General features: G+C 47.2%; 1 protein-coding gene across 1 annotated transcript in view; it reads left to right on the forward strand.

The window, feature by feature from the left end:
* The window catches only part of Rgs6 (regulator of G protein signaling 6), a 645,208-nt gene that overhangs the window by 514,904 nt on the left and 105,263 nt on the right, over positions 1 to 25,041 (forward strand). The window contains exon 4 of the mRNA XM_050164594.1: positions 22,907 to 22,957. Coding sequence (XP_050020551.1) covers positions 22,907 to 22,957 — 51 coding nt within the window. The remainder of the gene's footprint in view (positions 1 to 22,906; positions 22,958 to 25,041) is intronic.

Genomic DNA, 25,041 nt, shown 5'->3' on the forward strand with positions numbered 1-25,041 from the left:
TATTTGTTGTTTGTATGCATATGGTTTCAGAGCTGACCATTCTACATTGTACAATCAATAAAGGAACCCATTCCCGAGGGAGGCTAATTTGACATCTCCCCATAGTCATTAACTGTCTATAGGCCTTTGACTAGGGATGGGACCCTTTGAAATCTTTTCTCTCTCCAGGTTAGAATGTCCATTGATATTACCTTTGTTCTGGTCTTGTTTGTGCAACCGTTTCTAGGAGAGACTATGTCACCACAGACTTCCTGGTATTCTGGCTAGTGCTATTTTTCTGCCCCCTCTTCTGCCATGTTCCCTGAGCTATAGATTTAGGAGCTATGATATAGATGTGCCCATTGTGGTGGTCTCCCCACAATCCAATAATCTCTACCCCGTGTCTGGTTGTGGTTTGCTGGGATGGTCTCCACGTGCTGCGAAGAGAGGCTTCTTTGATGAGGGGGTGGTAGCTACACTTACTAGGAAAGGTGGCTCGTTCACCTCATTAGGTTATCTGTTGAGCCAACAAATTCAATGAAGACTTAAAAATTCTTGACAATATTTTGGGTGCAACATCAAAGGCAGACTCCATCAAAGAAAGACTAGACAGACTTGAACACAGACTATTAAATCTCTCCCTCCAAAGTCACGGTGATGACTGACTGTCTGATACTGTGACCGTGACAGAGACCTGAGGGCATTGATTTAAATGCAGTGAAGAGTTATTTCAAACCATGGTTTCACAAGTTTGTTCCGTGGTTGTTTGTTCCATGGTTGTTTGGTCTTGTTGCTTTGGATCTGAAGCAACACAGTTCATAAGGATGGCAGCAGGCATAGAGGGAGGCTGATTTCCTTCAGGTTACCAGGAAGTGAGGAGAAGAGGGGAGTCCTGTTTCAATATCCCCTGCAAGGGCCCAGTGCCAATGACCTAACTTCCTCCCACGAGACCCGGCCTCCTAAAGGTTCCAAATGCTTCCTGGGAGTGTCATAGGCTGGTGACCAAATCTTTAGTTTACACTGGCCTCAAAAAAGCACTCCATGTCCTACTGATAGTTGTCACCTTTAGTAGTTATTTTCCTGAATGGGCTATCATTTTTCTCAGTCAGAAGGGCAAAAATAAGCAAGAATACAGACACTCAGGGCTGGCTGGAATGTGGGAAAAGGGACGTGTGTGGAGAGGGAAGAAGGGCTGGCTCAGTGCGGTTTGGAGATCAGTCATACAGTTTATTCCAAAGCTTTAAAACCAACCCAGGAATTCCATTGCCCAAGATTTATCTCAAGGAAATCATGGAGCATGTGAAAAGCTGTGCCTGCTTATTGCTGTGTCGTTTATCAGCGAAAAGAAAGTGGAAATCTACTTCAGAGTCAGAGTGAAGATGAGCTAGTACCACAGCAATAAAAACAAAGAAGACATAGGGAAGAGAAAAGAGCCTAAGGACGGGGCTTATATATGACTTTCATTTCTTTTGTTTAGCTACTTTTCCCAAACATTTCATTAAAATAAACTTCTGCATGGTCAAAAAAACAAATACTTTTATTTTCAAAGAAAGCATTAGCTTCTTAAGTAATGCTGTACTCAAAATTTCATGTTGTAAGTCATATTTGCTACTTACTATTAATTAATTAATTATCATATAATTAATTCCTTGACACACTTGATAATTAATCTTAAATGTCAATATGTCAGGACTTAAAATCGCCATAGACACAAACCTCTGGGCATGTCTATAAGGAGTTTCGAGATTAAGCTAACTGAGGAGGGAACAGCCATTCTAATGTGAGTGGTACCATCCCCTGGGCTGCTGTCCCAGACTGAGTAAAAACAAAGCCAGCTGAGCGCCACATTGTGCAAGGTGACCACCAGCTGCCTCAAGCTCCTGCTCCCATGACTTCCCCGCCCTGCTGGACTCTATCTTCAAACTATGAGCCAAAATGACTCCTTCCTTCCTTTCTTAAGCTGCTTTGGTTAGGCATTTTGTCATAGCAGCAAGAAGATGATTAATATACCAACTATTCTCAGAGTTGACCTGGCTGATTGTTTACATTGTAATTCTCAGAATTAAACAAATGGCATTACCCTTTCATAACAAAACTGAGACTCCCAAAAAGGCTAAATGATTTGTTCAGAGTCATATAGCTAATAAAAGGCAGGACTGGCTACACAATCCACACCCTTTTCCCCAGAATCCATTGCTTCGTCACCCAGGTTCAGCCAGATGGCTAAGTAAGCAAAAGCGCTTCTGCCGAACTTGACGACCCAAGTCTGGTCTGATCCTCAGGACACACGTGGTAGAAAGAGGAAAAAGACTCCTACAGCTTGTCCTCTGACCTCCACACATGCACTATGGCAGGTGTGCATTCACACACACACACACACACACACACACACACACACATGCATTTTTTTTTTTTTTGAGACAGGATTTTTCTGTGTTGCAGTCCTAGCTGTCCTGAAACTAGTCTTATAGATCAGGTTGGCCTTGAACTCACAGAGATCCTGCCTCTGCCTCCCAAATGCTCCCAAATATGGGATTAAAGGCATGTATCACGACTGCTGGGCCACGATGCATTTTTTTTTTAAGTGTTAATATAGCATTTGCTGTGTCGTTGCTGGTCTGCAGAGGAAACAGAGCCAACTGCCCATGGTTCAGAAGTACTTTCCCGGGCCTGAGTTGTTGAATTCCTTGTGCCAAGTAAGATCAACATATTGTCCCCATGGTACAGACAGAGTAGCTGAGGTTCATGGAAGTTAAAAGGCACTCCTCAAGATCATACATGGTAAGTAGTAGAGTTGGGATTTAAACCCACTTGTAGGCCAGATCCCTCGCTCCATCTACTTCAGCACAGCGTGGTGAACTCTAAATTTCACTAACGGCCTCTACCTTGTTCCCCTGGAGTCTCAGTTGTGCGTGATCTCTGTTGAGTTTCTCATAAGGGCTCTTTTCTGTACAGGCATGGGTTACTAGGATTCTGAGGACTCACCCTGTGTGACAGATTGCATTTTCAAAGGTATTCAGAATAACGGCTCCGGGCCCATGAACTCTTCTGGGATTGTGACTCTCCCCACCCCAAAAGGTGGCATTCATTGAGTAGAGCTGATGCAATGTCACGTGACTGCTGAGGATGAATCCACCATTGATAAAAGCTGACTTGCCACCCTTGGGGTCTCTGGGAACTAGATCTTATTGCCCCACCCACTGATACTGCACTGAGCAACTGACCTCTATCCCCATGGCAGGTTAGGGGCCAGGTAAGCGATTGTTGATGTGAAGTAGGTTGCTCCACTCAGCTTCCCTCCTGACCCCAAATTAGTTGGCAAGAATGGGGGGAATCCTGCCTGCCATCCCCCTAGTTGTAATTCCTTCTCATTCATGATGGACTTTCACTCCAAATCTATGATTGTCTGTAGTAGTACCATTGCCCATGAAAGGAACTGACTCGATTAGAACTGACTCAATTATATCTTAGCTTCTCAATTCCCTGTTCCTACTTCCATGACTGCCAAGTTCACAATATCTTCCTCTTTCTGTTAATTGAATAAGCAGACATTTTAACTTAATCGAAAGGAGAAACATCACATCATGTAGGGCAGCAGAGGACACTAATTGTTCTTCTGCCTCCAAATTAAGAGGCAGAGCAGGGGGCGGGGCCAGAGAAAGAGCCCTGGGGAAAGAGGCAGAGAAGTCTGTGAAGGTAAGAGGAGAAGGATTCTTCTGTGATTAGCGGGGATATTTTCCACCAACAGAAACAGTTGTTCCAAGTGTGTATGTGAGAGTTGGGAGGAGACTGGCAAAGAGAAGGAAGTGTGGAGCAGCGTGGAAGTGGGACAGAAATCTTAGGGCTCACAGAGCACTTGGCTAAAGACTTGCTGACGAGGATGAGGGGGCCAGCATTTCTAATATACGGATTACAGGTCGCCTAAGACACACTTGAGAGCCAGCTGGGAAAACAGTGAATGAGCAAAGAGGGAAAGGCGAGGGGGGAGGGAGGGGGAGGGAAGGGAGAGAGAGAGAGACAGAAACGTGATAATTTCTGAGAGATCCAGGCTTATTCAGGGAGCGACAGTGTCTCTGAGAACCCTGACCAGATTTTTCATGCCCACATGTGTATTGGACGCAGTGGCTGGTAAAGGCAGGGCTCATGAACACCTTCAGTCTTCTCTAGATTTGTCTGTTCCTGGGTCTGCACACACTTAGTGCAGAAGCAACTGTCAATGGTCAAGTGACCACAGCCACTCACTCATGACGGCTCCTAGAGCATCTGGTTGCCAGTGGTTTCAGACAACCGTGGAAGGTGACCCTTTCTTCTTCCCAAGTTGCTTTCACATAAGCCCCACTACGAGGTGGGGATGGGGCTGAGCGATGAGGCTGTCAGACTGGAATCTTCTCCCCCAGGGAGGGAAGAAGAGAGGAAAGGTTCGGGCACATTCACACTTTTGCTTTCTGCACAGCTTGTTACCTGCTCCCAAATCAAGGTCTCCCGCAGACTTGCCCTGAATCTTACTCAGCAATATCACACCTCCTCCCGCTACCCAGCCCTTCCCTCCCAGAGCCCCAGCGGGTGTCTAGCACCTGCAGATGGTTTTTCACCCTCACCAGGGAGGGAGTAGGCATATCATTTGTAGCCTTACTTTCCTGATCTCTGTCATGTATTTTGCTTTGTCTCTTGTGCTGATTACCCTGCTTCTTAAGGGTGGGAACCCCGGCTTTAATCCCTTATGGCTGCTAGTGTCTTCTCGGCAGGGCCCTTAGGGTCTAGCCAAGAACCCATCCATTCCTTTGTTGTGCTCTACTTAACTCAGGCCTCTCCTGGGCCTCCTCCTTCCCCTGCGGGTTACCCTCTTTCACTTGGTTGAAAGGGGGAGCACTGGGAACAGCCTGAAGGATGATATGAAAGTATTGCATCACGTATGCAGCAAAGACGTATTAAACACAGGTGCTATACATTGCTCTCCGGCTACAGGAAGGGATTAAGGGGAGAGGTCCTACGTGCAAGGTTGTTACCGTCTATACAAGACTGGACACTAACGGTGGCCTCCGAGAGTCTGTGGCCGCTGTGTTGTAAACTTGTGTGCCTCCAGTGCTTCCGCTTGGGATTCTGGCGTCTCCATTCCTCTGGGTACTTTGCTTGTCAGTATCCCTTGTCTGTATGATCACGGGCTCTTGGACCTTGTCCATATGTGACCTTCCGCCCTGGTTTTTGCCACTGTTTTCTATACTTTCTGTACTATGTCTCCAGCTTCAGAATATCCATTCTGCTTGACCTCAAGGAGGAGGTGTTTAATTATAATGGGCATGTAATTAATAATAATAATAATGTAATTATTGCAGCCAAAGGGCACTTATGATTGCTGGACTTCACTACTTTGATAGCTGGACCTTGGTAGTCTACCTCAGGAGGAGAAAGTGGTCTAATAAGAGAATAGACCTGGGTGGCTACCTTTGGAATGTGATCTAGCAGTTTTTTAGAAAGGCAGAGGGAATGGAGGAGAAGGGCAAAACCTACCAAAGCCATATTTGCCACACTTGGGCTGGTTAGAGTCCTTTCAGCTACTCCCAGCAATGGATGCTAGTGATACCAGACACTATAACAGCCAGCTCTGTGTGCATCTGGGATATTGTATGTAATTCAGCTCTCCCATGAGACACACCCATCCCATTTGATGCACGGGAGGCCCCCACTCTGCTTGGCTGGTTTCAGCATGGTCTATCCCCAGGCGTTGCTGGAAAACGTGTGGTAGGCTTAGCAGACACTGCTTCCCTCTTCTAGGCAGTGGGGGAATGGCAGCCCCTCTTTGTAGATGGGCAAGGATAGTCCATAAAACAGAGAAAAGACAACTAGAAAGATCATGGACAAGGGAGAAGACAGCACCAATACGATGTCTAGAATTCTTTTGTGGTTCCTATAGCCTTCCAGCCTTGTTCATCTCTGCTGTGGTATCCTTTGCTATTACCCAGGCCATCTCTGAGCCATACAAAATGACTCATTCCAAGTACTGGCTCTGATCCTAGCAGGTTTGCCATTTACCTCAGACCATGTGACCTTAAGCAACTGACCTGACCTCTCTACCTCACTTTCTTCTTCTTTACCGATGGGAATAATGGCAATACTTGTTTCTCCGGGTGGCTATGTGTGAGTTATTGTATGTGAAGTCTTTGGAATGGTGCCTAGAAAACACTAAGCCCTGTGTATTTGCTGACTCTGTGTCTCAGGATTTTGTGGCTCATCCCGGAATGCCACCTTCCTTACCTAACTAATGCCAATGGGTTCTCTAGGACTCAGCTCAAGCAAGAGCCATCCGCAAGTCTAATGTAAGGGTCGGGTCCACGGCCCCAGGAATCCCCACAAATACACGCATTGTGCTCAAGGGTCATTGCTGACTTGTGGGCGTGTCTTCTGCTGGTTGTGAGCCCACTGGGTACAGCATACATACATGCATGCCAGAAAGCAGAATGTTCTGTGCTGAAGGGATGGATAAAACCTTGTTGGAACCCACTAAGTTCACATGCTCATTCACCCCTTCATTCATTCATAAAAAGCTCTGTGTGAGACTGTGCATTCACGTGGGTACATAAGTGTGTGCATGAACGTGGAGGCCAGAGGTCAACATGGAGTGTCTCTCAGGAGCTGTCCACTTTGCTTTTTTTAAGCAAAGTCCTTCATTAGAACCTGAAATTCATGGAGTAGGGTAAACTGGACTACCCAGAGAGCCTTGGGATCATCTTCCTCCACCTCCCCAATACTGGGATGACAAGCATATGCTACCATGCCTGAGTTCTGGGGGTTGAACTCAGATTTTCAGGCTTATTTGGCAAGAACTTTATGGGCTGTGCTGTATCTTCAGTACAACATAACAAAAGAAAAACAAAAGCAAACAAACAAACAAACAAACAAAAAACCTCTGTTGAGTATCTATGATCAACCAAATGCGTTTTTACTGACATCTCTCCCTAATGAACGAACCCTGGGTATCAGACCTCAGATTCCACTGAGTCAAAGAGGCAGAATAAGCTCTCTCAAATTCGGAGCCCCATTGTAGTCTCCAAATGTCACAGCTGGGCTCAGCCGTTGTTTCAGAGCTGTGATCTGATTCCACAATGATGCCCCAGAAGAATCACACTGGATGGAATGGGCTACCAACAAAGCAAGTTCTAGTCTCCATTAGTTCAAAATGGCACTATATGCTGGTTCCCACTCTTTTTTGTTTAGGGGAGGGGAGTTTTGTTTTGTTTTTCAAGGCAGGGTTTCTCTGTGTAGCCCTGGCTGTCCTGGAACTCACTTCTGTTGTTCAGGCTGCAGAGATGAGTGCTGGGATTAAAAGCCTGTGCCACCTCCACCCAGCTGGCTCCCATTCTTTACATACATTATTTACATAAATGTAAATAATGATCAATCACACAGAGTGTGCCAGTCAAAGTAGCTACATTAAGAAATGACCCTAAGAAACAGCCAAATCACTGTCCCTAAGAAAACCCAGCCATTATTAGCAACACCAAGTGCAGGATGCTGATTTGGACCAACGATCTCTATCCATTCATCATGATTTCTGGATGTAATGAAATATGGCCTCAGTAGAAGGGCGATAGGAGAAGTAAGGGCTACCACTCCTTAAAGAGTCCCTCCCACCATTGCAGGCAAACCAGGAAGGGTGAACAACAGACTTAGCTACTTTGTGTTATTTTGTTGCAAACTGTGAACTCTGATCACAGCAGCTGTAGCACGAATTCTAATTGGTCTTAATAAATAAAACCCGGAGTCAGATTTTAGGGGAAGAAAGCTGAAGGATCAGAGCAGTGCGGCCAGAGACCTTTGACCTCTACCAATGCTGAGACCAAAGGGGCAATCCCGTCCTCAGATTGTCTCCTCAGATTGCAGGGGCGATCCTCAGACTGCACTGAGCTCCTGTCTCCTGTCTCATACTAGTCTCTCCATTCAGCCATATCACTCCTCTCTCCACCTCCTTAGAGCTGGGATTAAGGACTTAAAGACATAGGATCCCCGGGGGCTGGGATCACCTTTGTGTGAGCGGTTTTTCTTTTAGACAGATTCAGTTCAAGACCAGGGTGCCCTTGAATTAACAGAGATCCCTCTGCCTCTGTCTCCCTGTCCTGGGATTAAAGGTGTGTGCCACCACTCCCTGGCCTCTAGTGACTTGGCCCTGCACTCTGATCTCCAGGCAAGCTTTATTTGTTAAAACACAAACAAAATATCAGTCCGAGCAGCTGTCCTCCCCAGGCTTCTTCAGCCCACCTCACCCCCACTGTTATTTGGACCCTGAGGTATTCCCTTTACCAGCTCTAGCAATTTCGTTAGCTAATCACCCAGCAATCTAATCCAGGAACTTGCCCTGGGGCAGGAGTGGTGCTGAGGAAATGGAACTGGGAGAGTAAACTCGAGATAATTTTTAGACTGATTCATCCTTTGCCTAGTTACAAGGCCTCCCCATCTAAGAATGCTCCTCGTGTGTTCTCTGAACAAAAGCCATTTTTTTCTTGATCTGGAGTACTCAGCGTGAACAGAGGGTTGGTCAGGAAGACGGCTGGCTCTGATGATGTTACCCTAAGAGTCTTGACCACACAATGGAATCTGGAGCTTGCGCTCCCTTCCTGACTGTGTCCACTGGGAAGCGGTGTCCTCACTGCAGGGGATTGCCATGGGCCATCAGCCCCATTGCCAGGGTGCTTTAGGGAGTCTGCTGTGTTTTAATTACAGAAATGCCAGAAAGCAAATTCAAAACTGCTTTAAGTCTGAAGAAAACACAGAAATTCTCGGCTGTCTGTTTGGCTTGGTCATGGGGCTGAGCTATTAATCAGATGGTAAGAAGTGCAGATTTTCCCCTGAACCGAGACAGGAATGAGGGATGGAGCGTGGCAGGCACCGAGAGGGCCTGGCAGATGCTTCTGTTGTTTCGCTGGCTTTTGTTCCTCTCCATAGTCACAGGTTAAGCCCTTTCCAGAGTTTCCAAACTGAGAATGGATGGCCGAAGGTTTCCAAACTGAGAATGGACGGCTTAGGCTCCCAGACCATCTGTGATGCTGCCCTCCAAAGGCCCCTGCCCTCTTCTGCACTTCTCTCCTGACCCCTAAAGGTGACCTTACCCAGACTCACTGCTTAGGAGCTTAAGGTCCATTCCAACACACCAGCAACTCCTAAGCAACGCCTGTAGCCTTCTCTCTCCCCGAAAAGCTCACGTGTCCAGTGGTTCCCCGGACATCTTCGTATTAGAGACTATTGTAGATCTCAGACCCACATAGAGATCCATCCCTAAACAGCACCACCTCAACGCGGCCCTACTACCACACAGCCGCTCTGCATTCCGCTACCATGGGAGGCCACGCTCCCAGTGTTTGATGTTTCTAACCCTCTAGGGAAGACTCTTCCCCATTCTGCTGCCTCTCCTTCTGCCTCAACAGGGTTCTTCACAGAGCAGCTGAGGTCATCTTTGGAGACTATAACTAAGACTCTCCCATTTGTAGCTTTGCAGCGATGCCTGTGGCTTTAAAAGCCCAACTGGACCAGGTGATGCAGTCATGTCCTTGTGGCTCTTGGTTTAAGTCTGGCTCTCCAGGCTCCAGTTACCCAACCCAGCGTGGCTCCTGGTCCCTGGGTAGATGGAGCTCGTTACTGTGTGAGAATGTTGTTCCTTCCTCTATAGAGTCACACAGGCACACCCTCCCTGGGCTCAGGTCTCTGTCAATGTCAGTTCCCTCAACACCCAATCCCCGGAAGCCCCCAGTCAACTCTCCCACCCACCACCCCATTTTACCTTCCTCCTTGAGCTGTCTTGTCTCTGTGTAGGATGTTCGCTGGCACCCCTCCTTTGGAGGATGAACTACGTCAGCCTCATCACTCAGCCCTAAGGACGACACTGAGCACACTGATAAATGTTCATGTATGAAAGCAAAATGGTTTCATTGACTGTAAAATGAGAGCATCTTCAAGGGAGGTGTCAGGTGTCCTGTGACAATCACGTGAGACAGTGATGCGTGTGGATGCTCTTATGAGCTCTCCGTCTCCTGGTAGATGTGATGATGGGTCAGTCTGGCAGTTAGTAACCAGGACTTGAGAGCAATGTCCTGCCTTGTAGCATCTACGTGTGCTTAATAGTAAAAGTCTCCCGAAGACCAGTTGACAGATCCGTCTGGGAAGCAAATGCCTCCTCCCCTCTCTTCTGGGCTGGGCTGTCTTCACTGGTCTCTCTAAAATGATACCAGAAGATAAGAATGGGGGAACTGGAATTCATATTGTTTCTTCGCTAGGTGGTCGCAGCCTGACTGTAATTTTTCAGTCCTGTCCGGTCACCCTCTTCCATAGGGACCACACTTTCTGGGTTTCACCCTTCTCTCTCTTGCTACCATATTCCCCCTGTTGTTGCTGTACCACAGGCTGGTCCTCCAGCGACACTTGCCCCTCACTGTTTCATGTACTGTCCCAGCTACAGGGTTCAGGGACCCAGCCAGCATCACCTGACGATGCTTTCTACGAAGCATGCCATTTGGTGAGAACTGCGAGCTTTTTCTTTTTCTCCCGCCTTCCCACCTCATCTCTAAGACCACTTCTTAACCACAGAGGGCTCAAACCACCCAGCAGCTGGAAAGAAAGGCCATGTTGGGTATTCGGGAAATGACTGCAACTTGCTCAGGCCAACCTTCACCCTCCTTCTGCTTAGACCCACTCCCTTCTCCCCGTTCTTACAAGCAAGTAAACCAGATAACTTCTAAGCAGTAATCTGGGAACAGTTAAGCGCTGCATAACACTGATATCTGATGATAGCAGATTTAAATTAAGCATTCTTTCCTCAAACTATCTCCTCAGCCTGAGCTGATTTTTGTCATCCTTCAGGATTTGAGGGGTGGGGACCTAGTACAGAGGCACTCACACATGTGTATGAGCAATGGATACTATACGCATGTGTGCGGTTGTGCTTGAATGCATGTGAGTGTGTGTGTGACCATGTATGTTAACAAAAAAAGGGATGATTCATATATGTGGGTATTTCAGGCGCAGCTAAGGAGGGAGCCTGAACTCTCAGGGAGATGGGGGGACTAGAGCGAGAGACTAAAAGGGCTAAGAGAAGGCTGGAGAGATGGCTCAGCGGTTAAGAGAATTGCCTGCTCTTCCAAAGGTCCTGAGTTCAATTCCCAGCAACTGCTGGTGGCTCACAGCCATTTGTAATGAGATCTGGTGCCTTCTTCTGGCCTGCAGGCATACATGCAGACAGAATACTGAGAATACTGTATACATAATAAATAAGTTTTATTTTTTTTAAAAGAAAAAAAAGGGGGGGTGAAGAGACCTTGCCTCTCTTCCTCTTGTGGTCCCTGTGGTTGGGGGACTGAAAAGACAACCTTGATGCCACTGAGAAAGCCTGGCTCATGTAGTCTAAAAGCTCCCTTAGTTTCAAGGGACTTGCTTGATTTCTTTCACAAGTCCTCCCAAACTGGCCTTCATCCCATACCAAAATGTTGAGAGACACAGCTTTTGGGGCCTGGGGATGCAGGAGCGGGATAAGGATGCGCAATGTGGCCGGACTGTAGCTACGTTATGGTGGAGAGAAACTTCGAAGTTTCTGTCTAATCACAAGCCAAATTCATTTCACTTTTTTAAAAAATGAAACTCAAGTTAGCACAGCTCAAACAACCGTTTTTAATGGCAAATATTCCAACACACTAAAACCCCCGAACAGGCTGGTTTGTTGCTGCATACTGAGAGATGACAATAGAAAGTATGTAAAAAGCCTTTATTTCCATAATGAAGCCATTATGTTTCTGTAAAAGCAGAAAACATTGTATATACAGTAAAAATATGCAGTACAATAGTCTTGGATCTGAGCTGAGTTTTCTCAGGCAATTTCTGGGTTTGTGTGGCATGAAGGACGTGCCGTGCAAAACGTGTAGATGTTCAAAACCAAGACTGCAGTGACCTTATGCAATGCAGCATGGGTAAGGGCTGGCAGGAACACCCAAGATTCATGGCATGTTGCTTCTGAAGTCATGTTTGGCCATTGCACACCCAGAAACCTTTTACTGTTCTCAATTTTTCATGCCTGTCCCCTCTGCCACCTGGGTCATGGCCTCCAGTTTAAGAGACTGAGCCAGAGACTGAGCCATGATGAATCAGCTCCCAGACATAGGCAGGGGCTACAGGAAGGTCCATGAGGGTATACAGGGGGTCAGACCGAGGAGACGGTCACACCTTACTGTTGGGGGGGGAAACAGAAGATTGCCTGAAGCTATCCATGATGGTTCTCCTCTAGCTCGATTGTTGCTGTTTATTTGTTGGAGGTGGGGTCTTGCTGTGTTGCCCAGACTGGCTTCCAGCTCCTGGATCCTGAGCATCCCACTGCCTCTGCCTTATCCCTCTAGCTTCTGACATTAATTTTTCTTTCTGTTCTCTGTGGGTGGATCTCTGCTCTGTGGGCTCACATAAAGCTTTGCGTACAGAGGACCAGACCATACTGGCGACTTTCCCTCCTTTCCCTGTCACAGGACTAGCTCTAAACACACCCCAACCTGAGCACATAAATGTGAAGTGTGGGCCGCTTCCGGCTACTATGTGGGAGTCCTTGGCTCTACATCTAACCTACTTCCTCATTGTTTCCTGTTGATTCTAAGTGAGTCATTCTTTCTGATTGGGTCAGCTCAAACTAGGAATTGCCATGTCTGTGGCCTCATAGCACCCCAGAAGGACTCCCATGATAACCCTTGCAAGGTCCTAGGGCACCCATGCCTTTTGGACAGAGCCCTGGAATGTTCATCATTGCAAGCATGGTTGGGGGAGGGGTGTGGAGCGCCTCTGGCATCCTTCCAGGTAAATAGATGAAAGAAAATGGTTTAGTGAGTGATAGTGGTCCTGAGGGCAAGAGTGAAGTCACTTTTTGTCAGACATGAACTGTGGGCGGAAGAAACAAGCTCGGCCATTTCTGGGCTCTACCTCTCAGACAGAAGCTGAAACCGGAGACCAACAGGCCAATTCCCCAAGGGTCACAGAGCTGGTGGGGACAGGAACCCAGATTCATATCCACTGACATCCTGGTGGTTTCAGGGGAGGGGCTGAGGGCTTGGCGACAGTGAGGTTCGAGAGGAGCGCTAAAGCCCCTTCCCGTGTTTTGTCTCAATAACGGGAAATGGATCTGAGAGTGGATCTTATACCAGAAGAGAGCATGCTGGGCTGGCTTGAGAAGGGCCAGCTCTTCTGTGTGAGTGAGACAGGACAAGATGACAATGCCAGGAGAATGACCTCGAGCCTTAGTACGACGTGACACGTGCCGTGCAGGGGAAGGCTACCAGCTCTGTTGCTCTAATGATGAGGCTGTGTGTGGCTAATCAGAATGGGGTGACTAAGTGCTGCCTAGGGACTGATCCCCCCCCACTCCTGCTTATCCCCCCCCCATCCCCCTCATCTCCTCAGAAAAACTTTAGCCTCCAGGAACAATTAAAATGTAAAATGTGCACGAATCACATTTCGGATTTAAATTTGCACATGCGAAGTGACCAGTAGGCAATGGGAAGACAATAAGACCCCAAGACTATCAGTCACCTATCTACCAATGGCTCCCTTCCTCGAACCGGCTACCCTCCCGGCATTCCTAGCGAAGCTCCCCACGCCTGCGAACATCGATGGAGCTTTCTGATGAGGGCGCCTGGACGCTGAGCACTCAGAGCACTGACTGACCCTGCTTATTTGTTTTTCCTCTCTCCTTTTTAGTGGAAGGCGGTCGTCAACAGCAGCCGCCCTAGGGAACTGTGGCTCCTCCCACCGTGGCTGCGAGCCGAGCCTCCCTTTCCCGGGGCCTAATCAAAGTGGCCACATCCAGTCTTGCCTTTAATAAGCCGGTTGTGGAGCTAAATCCCTCACGTTCTCAGTCTCACCCTGGATGCTTTTGATTGACAAATCTAATCTCTCCTCCGCCCCCACGTCTGCTGCTGCCCGCATCCTCTTGCAAATCATGTACTCAGCTGCTGACAATTAGATATAAGACTTGGGATTCGGGCGCGGGAGGGTTATGAGGTTATGAATCAATTGTGGGGGCTCCGGGTGAGATAACAAACCAGGAGAGCCCATCTCAGGCACCTCACCACAGCCCTCAGCGCCTCCTGGCTGATTTATGGGTTGGTAATAACCTTGCCTGGTCTCCTGCCCCTGTTATTTTTCATAACACACAGGGAAGCTTTACATTTCAGAGTCCGAGCTGGCTGGGTGGGGCAATGGGGAGAGCGCTTGCCCAGGGCTTCCCCATGGTCCCATTGTCTTGGCTGCTGTGCAATCACTGGGTCCTTGAGAATTATGGTTGTCACAGGCTCCTAGAGGCTGGAAAGCGGTTTTTAGGACCCAAGAGAGGTAGTCCCAACAGACAAACCTTGCGTATGGCGAGAGGTTTTCAGATCAAGAGTCCAAAATCATAATTCCGTGTCTGAGTTAAATTCCTCCAACATGATCCAAACTAAGTCTGATGACTGGAAGATTTCCTGTGAGGAACTTGACATTACGGTAGCACTCATTACAGACGAGAAGTAATTTAGCGCTGACTGGAAGGTGGAAGACAGGGGACAGGCTTGGGGATGGACAGTATCCAGAGGCAGAAGGCTGGAGACCTGTCTTCCCCTCTTGGCCTTCATTCATCTCTCATAACTCTCTGATGTGGCAGTCAGCACGTAAGTGCTGAAAAGATGGCTTTGAAACGCTAACACTTTGTAAAGTGTTCACCTGTTGAGATTTCTTCTCGTAAGAGCTGGGATGCTCTTAGAGAAACCCATGGCCATAGACAAGAAGCCGGAAAGAGTTCATCAGAAGCAGCAGCATTCCAAAAGTGCTTGCATGAGATGCTGGTGTTGGCGGGTGTCTACAATGATCTCTCCTTTCTTCCTCCTGTTTCCCTTCCTTCTCTCCTCTCTCCCTTCCTATCTCTGCCCAACCCTTCCTCTGTCCTTCCGTCCCTTCTTTCCTCTTTCTTTCTCTAGCTCTTGGGATGAAGTTGTAAAAAGCCCACCAAAGGGGAAAAAAAGGTTCAATTGAACTTGTAATGAGCATGTGCGTGTGGGTGATTATGTAGTATATGATGCATATTTGAATATAACTACTGGTGAATAAACGCTTGTTAAATCCCACTTCCACGCCAGGTGCTCACTGTGTGCCAGGAACAGAACAGTATAACGGAGTCCCTCTCCGTAGGTGCTGATGCTCATCAAAGGCTAGGAGTTAAATTGCTTCTTCCCCCCAGAACCTCAGAATGTGATCTCATTAGGAAACACAGCTATTATTAGTATAAGTAGTTAAATCAGAAAATTAGGGTAGCCCTTGAGATAGTGGGATTTGTGTGTCCTTATAGGAAGTAAACCGTGAGCAGAGCGTGTACCAGGGGAATACCACATGGATTTGGATGCAGGTATCAGGATGTTGGGTGGGTCCAGTATGGGTGATAAAATATGAGCCGGAGACAATTCTGTCCATCTTCATCATCCCTGTGCCTTCTTGCTCCATCTGCTTGCTAAGCGACTATTCAATTCGTTATGACTTTCCTCAGCGAACCGGTGACCAAACTACAACTACTTGACAATGGCATTAAGCTCTTCCTCACACTGTTCCGTGAGCCTGTGTCCTTCCCACTGCCAGCTAGCTACTCACAATGCCTCGTTTAACATTTCTTCTTCATTTAACCTTCCGCTTCCGGCGTGACATGCTTTCTTTTGTAAAATGAAGGCATAAAAGGAAGCCCAACAACTATAAAGATGCCCTGCATAGCCTGTCTATTCATCTGATCAATGGAGACGCTAAATCACACCATGAAATTCTATAGCAAGTACTATTATACAACTCAGGCTATAGGAACTATTCAAGAAATATTTATTAAGATTCAAATGAGTAGGTTTTCAAAAGCAGAGTCAGAAGGTGAGCTGACCAAAAAAAAAAAAATTAGCTTAATAGTTGATAATAGCAACAACCATTAAATTGATTCCTCTGCTTCAGTGAAAAGTCCAATATAGAATATCAATTTCCCACATATTTTTTTCTTACAACTACTGGAGATGTTCGTCACCTCTAAGACAGTCAGAAGGTGAAGGGGGAAGAAATTTGGCATGAGAACGCCTGGTTTGTAGCTCTGAGCCCAAAAAATACTAATATGTGACCTTAAGCTTCTCTGGGACTGATCTTTTAAATGGTTTTTATAATGATAGTATTTTGCATAATTGTTGTCGATATTATACACAATAATAGGAACAAATGCTTGCTCTAGAACAGAACTTGGGAAATGCCACTGCCTGACACAGCATTGCCACCCACCTGGGAAGTGGTGGAGAGCCAGCCTCCCTGTGACAGGTGCACAGAGACCCTAAGCAGGTACATGATGACATGGGTGGATGGACTCCTGGGCTGTACGGAGGTGCGGGGCAAACTCGGTTAGACTCGGCTGTGGCAGACACCATAGCATCTTTCCTTGGGATCCTAAAACTGTTTCCTCAAGAGAAATGGTGAGGGTTGAAATGATTTTACCAAAAACTTCAGTTGTCAGTACCACAATATACAATCTACCAGGTTTCTGGAAACTTGAAATCTGCAGATAACCACAGTGCATGGATTGGTTCATCTCTGTCCACTTTGCATGGATGGCAACAGTACCTGGGGAAGACGGAGGAGGGGTAGCTCACACTTAGATCTCCTTGGGTTCTTACGTCTGAGTGGAAGTGCCCTAATCAAATTCCCTAAAACATCTGAAAACACAATCCACGATTTTGTACAATCCTCCTCTAAACCAGAAACAGAACCCCCTTAGATACTGGGGTTTACTCAAATCTCGTTTGTATTTACCGAGTGTCCACGCAGCATGGGATCTAAGCATGAGTCTTCCTCTACTGAATACATAAGTAAACATAAAGAGGCGACGTGGGTTTCCGCTCCTGATATAGGACTTCAGTGAACATCTCCAAGGTGTCTATAGAATTCCAGTTGCATTTCCAGGGACCACAGATGGCCATAGTATGTGGCAAGCTCAAGGGTAGTGGGCCAGCATTCATGACTGAGCCCCCCTCTGCCAACCCTTTGAGACAAAACTGGGACTGGGGGTGTAGCTTAGTTGGTAGGATGCTCACCTAGAATCTCTGAAGGCCTGGGTTTGACCCCCAGCATTGCTTCAGCTGAGTGTGAGGGTATCAGGAATCTCAGTCCTCAGGAGACAGAGGCAGAAGTTAGTCATCCTTGCTATTTCATCAGTTCCAGACCAGCCAGGCTACCTAAGACGAAACATCAGCACAACAATACCCAGCCCTGAGACACCTGCCTTTGTCACCACTGTTTGCTTCCAAGAAAACAAAAATTCTCAGGACCAGAGAAGCTGCTTGGCGTCCCTCTTACTCTCTCTACTTCTCTCTGAGAGGCCAGATTATTTGTTTGTTTGTTTGTTTGTTTACTTTTTTTTTGAGACAGGGTTTGCTCTGTGTAGCCCTGGCTGCCCTGGAATTCACTCAGGAGACCAGGTTGGCCTTGAACTCACAGAGGTCCCCTGCCTCTGTCTCCCGAGTGCTGGGATTAAAGGCGTGCGCCACCACATTGACACACATCGCCTCTCTGTTCTTGAAAATGAAATGTCTTTCTTTGCAAGGCATCTAAAATGTTCTGTGAGCTTCAAATAGTTCAGCGATGAAATAATAATTGGATGCTTCTCCTCTGCCCAAGATAACCTAAAGTTATCAACTTAAATTATTTCCAGAACTGTTCTCTTTCATTTCTGCATGCACTTACGTATTGCGCAATTAATAAAAATAGGAGTATTTTTCTGCTGTAAAAATATTATTTCACCATATATACTCTTCTTGATGTGCTTTTTCCACTCAACATACTAGTTGTTCAATAAATATTATTTCATGAATGAGCCATGGTTCGTAGACTTTCTTGTGAGAGGAATTTTATATTCTTCTCAGATGCCTGCTCACATATAAATATGTTTATATTACATTTATATTACATATAAATATGTTTATATGTAAAAGATACAGTAGAAAGGTGTACTATAACACATGAAGCCCAGAATGTAACTGCTGATAAACACATGCTTAAATGTAGTGGAAGGTACTTGGGTATCCTCTGGTGTGGTCCATGTGTATTCCTGTATTGTGAGCTAATAAGTTAGTTTCCGTGGATTGGGGCGATGGCTCAGTTGCTGAAGTGTTTGTCACACAAACATAAGGATCTGAGTTCAGATATCCAGGACCCACCTGGAAGCTAGAATTCACTTAAAAGCTAGGTTTGGTTGTGTTCCTATAGTTCCTGCACAGAGAAAACAGACCCAGGTGGATCCCTGTGGCTCACTGGACAGCCAGCCAACCAACCAACCAGCCAGTCTAGCTGAATGGACGAGGCCAGGTTCAGTAAGAGACCCTACCTCGGCAAACCTTTAATCCCAGCATTCGGGAGACAGAGGCAGGTAGATCTCTGAGTTCAAGGTCAGCCTGGTGGTCTACAGAGTGAGTGTCATGGCAATCAGGGCTACGCAGAGAAACCCTGTCTCAAAAAGCCACAAAGACAGACAGACAGATAAACAGACAGAGAGAAGTCCTATCACAAGGTGGAGAGTCCCTGAAGAAGATGCTGGCGTTCATCTCAGATATACAAATGCATGTGAAAACACTTGTATGTGATCTCACAGAAACACATACGGAGCACACACAGAGACAAACACGCATGCAGTCGGCCTCAGAAAGACAGCTTCCAGGCCAGTGTTTTGGGCTCTCAGGAATAGAGCTGCCTGTGTTATGCTGTGGGCTGTTACCAGTCATTAAGTCCCCACAAGGCATCTTGACTAATACAACATCTCAGATTCAACTGTGGAAACAAAAGGCCGCGATTATTTTCTGATAGAGCAGAAAAGACTCTTCTTCAACTTTTTTGTGTATGAGGAAGGAAAGGAGGGTCTCTGGGGTTGGTGGAGCGAGAGGAAAGACAAAAATGAGAAAGGAAATGCTTGCTCCTGCTGCTGTGGGACTGCTCCTGTCTGGCTCCAGCATGTCTAGCTGGGACACTTTCATAATATCATGACATTATTTGCCTTCCCTGCCTGCTCTGGGGCAGAACCACAGTGGTTCACTTCCTGCCCCAAAACGGGAGTAGGCCACTTGTGGATCTGACCTTAGACGCTTGTAGGAGTGTCCACCTATCCCTGAGCATCTTCCAAAACATTTGCTACACGCCACAATATGGTACCCACCATGTGTGAGGGACCCAGGGCAGTGATGGCACAGCAGATAAAGTGTTCCTGCCCAGGATGGCCAGGAATAGCAGCTTAACAGTCCCCACATGGCGTGGCCACTGTCATGGTCACTGTACCATAGCACAAAACCCAGCTCTGTGGTCCCCAAAGTGTTAGGGGGAGAAGGAAAAGGGACTTTTGTGACTTTATCTTCCTTAGACGGAAAGTGCTTCACTGTGATTCTTTAGCTAAGTGCATGCACCCAGGGCATGGTGGAGCCATAGAATAATTGAGCCAGGAACTGAGTGCCAAATGGGGCAGAAATCCAGACAATGGTGCAGGGTGGCTGGGGGCGGCGGTGGGTAGGATAGCAAGGAAGGAGTTTCAATGCCAATGAATACTAATTAGTGACATGGATATTAATGATGACAGTAATTAACAGGGGAAAGGAAGGGCTGTCATTGTCCCAGGGTGAGCAATCAATCTTGGCAGGTGATAAATAATGGCTGAGCAAGCTCGGCGGCTGAAAGATAATCCTCAGGCCCCCGGGAGAGCCTGGTGATACTGGAAGCCTTGCAGTTTCCAGGCAACCCACAGAAAAGAACTATTTTTCTTTGAGGGGGGGTGGAAAACAGGTTAGTGTCTCCCCCCCCACCCCCAATTTGGGATTACAGTTCTTATTTGATGTCTGCTTTGTTCTGCATTTCCTAGTACAAATGCAGAACTTCTGGAATTGGGGGGGGGGGGGATGAGCACGCACTCACGCGCATGCGCACACGCACTGCTGTACAAATGGACTCCCTCTCAAAGGATGTGAATGGGCCAGAGTGTTCTCACATCCAATTTCAGCTCACGGATGTGGTCCGGAAGCAACGGCAGGAGCCGTCTGAGTCTTGCTTTGGAGGCCTAAGAGTGAGGAAATGGCATTGTCGATGAGGGTTGGCCCGTGGGCCAAGACCCAGAGGAGGAGGGTAGGCCCCTGGCGGTTACGCTGCACTGTCTCAACTCTTCCATAGAGCCACACAGAGACCAAATGTCCAGGCTTTCCAGACAGCAGAGGTCTTACTTCCAGTCAGGGGTCAAGTGTCTAAAAATTTTGACTCCCAAGAAAACGGTACCTCAGTAAATTCCTTTGCTGGATCTCATTCGCCTGCTGGGAAGCCAGCCAGGGACTAGATTAGCAGACACACACACACACACACAGAGAGAGAGAGAGAGACAGAGAGAGAGAGAGAGAGAGAGAGAGAGAGAGAGAGAGAGAGAGAGAGAGAGAGAGACAGAGAGAGAGAGAGAGAGAGAGAGAGAGAGAGAGAGAGAGAGAGAGAGGGGGGGGGGGGGGCAGACAGACAGACAGACAGAGACAGACCAAGGCTTCAGACCCATTCTTGACTCAGATCTGGAAATGTTGTTCCTTTCCAGCCTATTTTCCATCAAACATTCCACAAGACACGATGAAGCCCTGTTTAGAGGTCTGTACCAGCGACTTTGGGCTGATCAGATGTTTTGACTCTTGCAGATAATTGGGCTCTTGTCCTTCTGTTACATAACTTGGGCTTGGGTCCTGAAACCCTGACTAGGGAGGCAAAGGAATGAAAAGGGGACAGACACACGGACACAAGTGCAGAAAATCTGGGCCAGGTGGGGTGTGCACTCTGCTGGGGCCACACTGTCTACCCTGGCAACCCACACCCTCCGTGTGTTTGTTGTGTGTAGCACAGGGAGTAGGGATGGCTAAGCTTGGTAGGAGGTCTCTGTGGGGTGATGTCTCAGGCTATAGCACCTAGGAGGAAGAAAGTTGCTAGCTCCTGTGCACACTGATCAATTGCCTGCACTTGAACTGCCCCTCCCCCAACCAAGGAAGGTTTTGCTATGCTTCTGAACCCCACCAGGGAGGAGGCTTTGCCAGATTCTCAGGGTTGCGACACTAGGGTCCTTGGGATACCTATGCCCATGTCAACAATACATATTCACTCAGGCCCTCCTCGCTTCACTCTCTGGGGGATTCCTCCACTCCCTACACATGTCCATGTGAGCTATGCTGCTCTTGGAACCTGGGTTCTAGTTGCTCTTTGTTATTGTTGTTGTTTTTCGAGACAGGGGTTTCTCTGTAGCTTTGGAGCCTGTTCTGGAACTAGCTCTTGTAGACTAGGCTGGCCTTAAACTCACAGAGATCCGCCTGCCTCTGCCTCCCGAGTGCTGGGATTAAAGGCGTGCGCCACTACTGCCCAGCCATCTTTTTAAAGGCAGACAGTAAAAGGGAGTTTGTTCAGAAGGCTTTGGCCAATGTGAGGCGCTCCAGGCTAAGCCATGGAATGGCTCCAGGCATGTCACACTGGGAATGGTGACACTGGTGGCTTATGGAAGGACTGCCCAAAGTCTGAAGGGATGGTGTCAGAGAGATGAGATCTGGGTTCAGGTTCACTTTTCTGTCATCAGAAGACAAAACTAAGACCAGCAGGAAGAAGTAAGGTTGGTCAAATTTCTGTTCAAGTGTGAATTACCTGAAACATGCTGGCTAGAAGAAACTGGGTTTATTCTGCACACAGGTAATACCTCTCATGAGGGATCTAAATAGTCATTAATTTTCATGGTGGGATTCATGGCCCCATCCATATTGTGTCTCTGCTCCACTCAGTTTCCCAGGTAAATAAGGGAAGGAAGGGTCTGTGGAGGAGGAGGCTTTCACAGGCGGGTGCAGGTAATTCCACCTACATATGCTTAGCACTGTTCAGTCTACAGCCAACTTTGGGAAAGCCTGGAAATTTAAGGTGAGCCGAGGCCAAAGGAAAAAGAAGGAACTGTCAGCGATGACCCAGACATAGTCTACAGTCTCAGAGGTCGATTGGTTCAGAATGGACTCATGCCAGAAAAGAACAAGTTTCTTTTTTTTCTTTTTTTAAAAAATTATTTATTATAGATACAGTATTCTGGTTGCATGTATGCCTGCAGGTCAGAAGAGGGCACCAGATCTCATTACAGATGATTGTGAGCCACCATGTGGGTGCTGGGAATTGAACTCAGGACCTCTGGAAGAGCAGCCTGTGCTCTCAACCTCTGAGCCATCTCTCCAGCCCAAGAACAAGTTTCTAAGAACCTCTGAGGTCACCTGAGTTGATTAGCACTGTCAGGAAGGGCATGGTGCTGGAAAAGAAATATTCTGGGAACAGGCAGGCTAAGGCTGCCCTGGCCTGCCTTGGGGAAGCCATTGAAATCTGTGTCCTCAGGAAGTTCCTGGCAGATGCTCCCGGAAATTCCATTGTAACTGAAGCGTCAGAAGTGGGTTTGGTTTTTGGTTTGTTTATTTGGTTGGTTGGTTTTTTTGTTTTGGTTTTGATGGTGGCATTGTTTTTTGTTTTGTTTTTATTCTCATGAGAGAATTGAACTATAGGCTAGGAGTGCGGCTCGACTGGTACAGGGCTTGCCTAGTACGCATGGAGTCGCGCATTTGATCCCCTGTACTAAATAACCAGGCGTGGTGGTACAGGACTGGGCCCTCAGCATCCTCAGCTATATAGAAAATTCGAGGCCAGCCTGGGATGCACAAAAGCCTATCTCCATTAAAGAACGAGGCAACTACTAAATGCTAACGTGGCCATGCCCTGGTGGATGGGAAGGGCTGGTTAGCATGAGGAATGGTTGTATTACCCAGCTCCCAAGCTGTGTGCTGCTGGGCTTAGGACTCCGGTAAAGATGCTTCTCCTGCTACCCCTGAGATTTTCGACTGAAATGGCTTTGTCATTGCAGGTACGGACGTTGTACAGTGGCTTATGAAGAACCTTTCCATTGAGGACCCAGGTACTTGACCCCTGACCTTGCCTTTGCCTCCCCTGGTGTTGGCACGCATGCCATAGGCCACTTCCCCAGCGGGCCTATACAGTCTTGAAAAGAGGGCTTATCGCCGTGGATTCCAGGATGCGGGATCATTGTATTTGCAGATAGAAGTCATTTATTTTCTCCCCTGAATGTCTATCATCACGTGGAAATCACCCTTTGAGGAAATGAGCCGCTATTGAGAACGCCAAAGAGCTCAGCACAATAGCCTGCGAAAACGAGATGAATTCTCGTTAGCCGCAGCAATTAAAGATAAGTTGTAGCCCTGTCACAGAACAGCCTTCTAGAAGCAGCTCTTAAAATTAGATTGCCTGATCCACAATTAAGATGTTTAATTATTTGCTAAAACGCCTTCTGTTTCTTGCTTCTGCGAGAAGTGAAGAAGTGATTTCCCCCCCCCCACTCTAATTGTGTATTTCAATTAGGCAAAGTCTACCAGAAAAAAAAAAAAAAAAAGCAAAACCTTGACCAACGAAGGCAGTTTCCACAGCTGTCTCTCCACCAGGAAATAAGCAGGACAATGTGTTTTCGCCATCTCATTGGGAAACGGGGGGAGGGCACTCCTGAAAAAAAAAAAAAGCGAAACTTCTAGACGGCTTAAGTCGATTTTTATCAGTGTGCTGTGAGTTTATCATTGGGCTGTTTATTTTCCACCCTTAGCGTGTAGCACACATTCATCTGTCTGGCTTAACTGGTGTTATTAATACTCATATTTATAAATACCCGTAACAGATCTACTGTGGGGTTCACATCAGTGCTGAGCGATCCCAGGGCCTTGTTCCTACTGGGCAAGCTTTCTACCACTGAGCTGCATAAACCCAGCCCTCTGCTCTGATGTTCCTAATGGTCACCCTTAGGGGATAAAGACACCACAAGTTAAGTGGCCCCTGACCACATGCTTTCTGAGAATTTGTATCAAGTGCGCCCACTAGATGCTGGGTTTATGATTGTAATTACTTGCTGGAATCAATAAGCCAGCCCAGGCTTGCATTTTAACCTGGCATTGCCAATCTGCAGCTGAGTGTACAGCAATGCAGTTTCAGAAAATTCAGTTCAGTGACACGTGGCTTGCAGGGGAAGGCTACCAGGTCTGTTGGAAACAGGAGCCCCTGCAGAGCAGGTGATTTTTGGGAAGTGACCCTGGCCCTTTTCATGTCCTGGATCAGTGGCCACTCTGCCAGCTAACAAAACTTCTTAATTTGAGTGAAGTTCTTAGTTCACAAGAAAAAGCGCCTATGCTTCTTTTTTTCTTGTGAGCTAAGAATTTCCCTTGAAGGCCAGGGCTCCAAGTCTTGGTGTTTCCATTAGAAAACCTGTGTGACCGGCCGTTGGGTGACATTCATCTGAAGTCACTGCTTCCTTTTGGCCATGCTAACTTAAAGTCATTTCTCATGGTAGAATTAGCTAAGAGCGCTTCCTAGCCGTTCTAAAGTACCCATCGAATTCATTATTCTCATTATTACTAATGTTCTGAGAACGATAACCCAGCTAATGTAAATGAGACTCCTGTGGCGTGAAAAACTCTTGTGGCAGGTCCAGACTGGTGGAGGTCACATCTATGAAGGGCTCCTCTTCTCCGATACCTTGAGGGGGACATCAAGATGTTGGGACAGGTTGGGCTTCTGAGAATTAGCCTGGAAGGAGAAGCTAAAACAATTTGCCAGAAGACAGAGCCATGAACCACAGCCTGGGAAGCCAGCAAGTTCAATGGAAGTCCAGTGTTGGTTCCTCTGTCTTTTCTCTGTTCCTTCCTGGGGAAGTAAAAGCTTTTCTAAGGAAGAGTTTAGCTCCAGCGTCAGCAGTGCAGCGTTGCCTGCTTTTGGAATCTTCCTCTTCCACCTTGCATGGGGAAGGGCAAATGATCAAGCTTTCCTTCTCGCTGGACCTGGCATCCTTTCTGTTGTTTGTGTTAGGGTTTTAGTTGGCCGGTTGGGTGGTTGGTTGGTTGGTTGGTTGGTTGGCTGCCTAGTTGGTTTCTCTATGTAGCCCAAACTGGCCTTGACTGCTCAGTTCACCGTCCTTAGCCTCCTGGGTGCTGGGCTTGTAAA

This window comes from Alexandromys fortis, unplaced genomic scaffold, assembly GCF_014885135.2.
Source record: "Alexandromys fortis isolate MF-2015 unplaced genomic scaffold, M_Fortis_MF-2015_v1.1 scaffold_159, whole genome shotgun sequence".
NCBI lineage: Eukaryota > Metazoa > Chordata > Mammalia > Rodentia > Cricetidae > Alexandromys > Alexandromys fortis.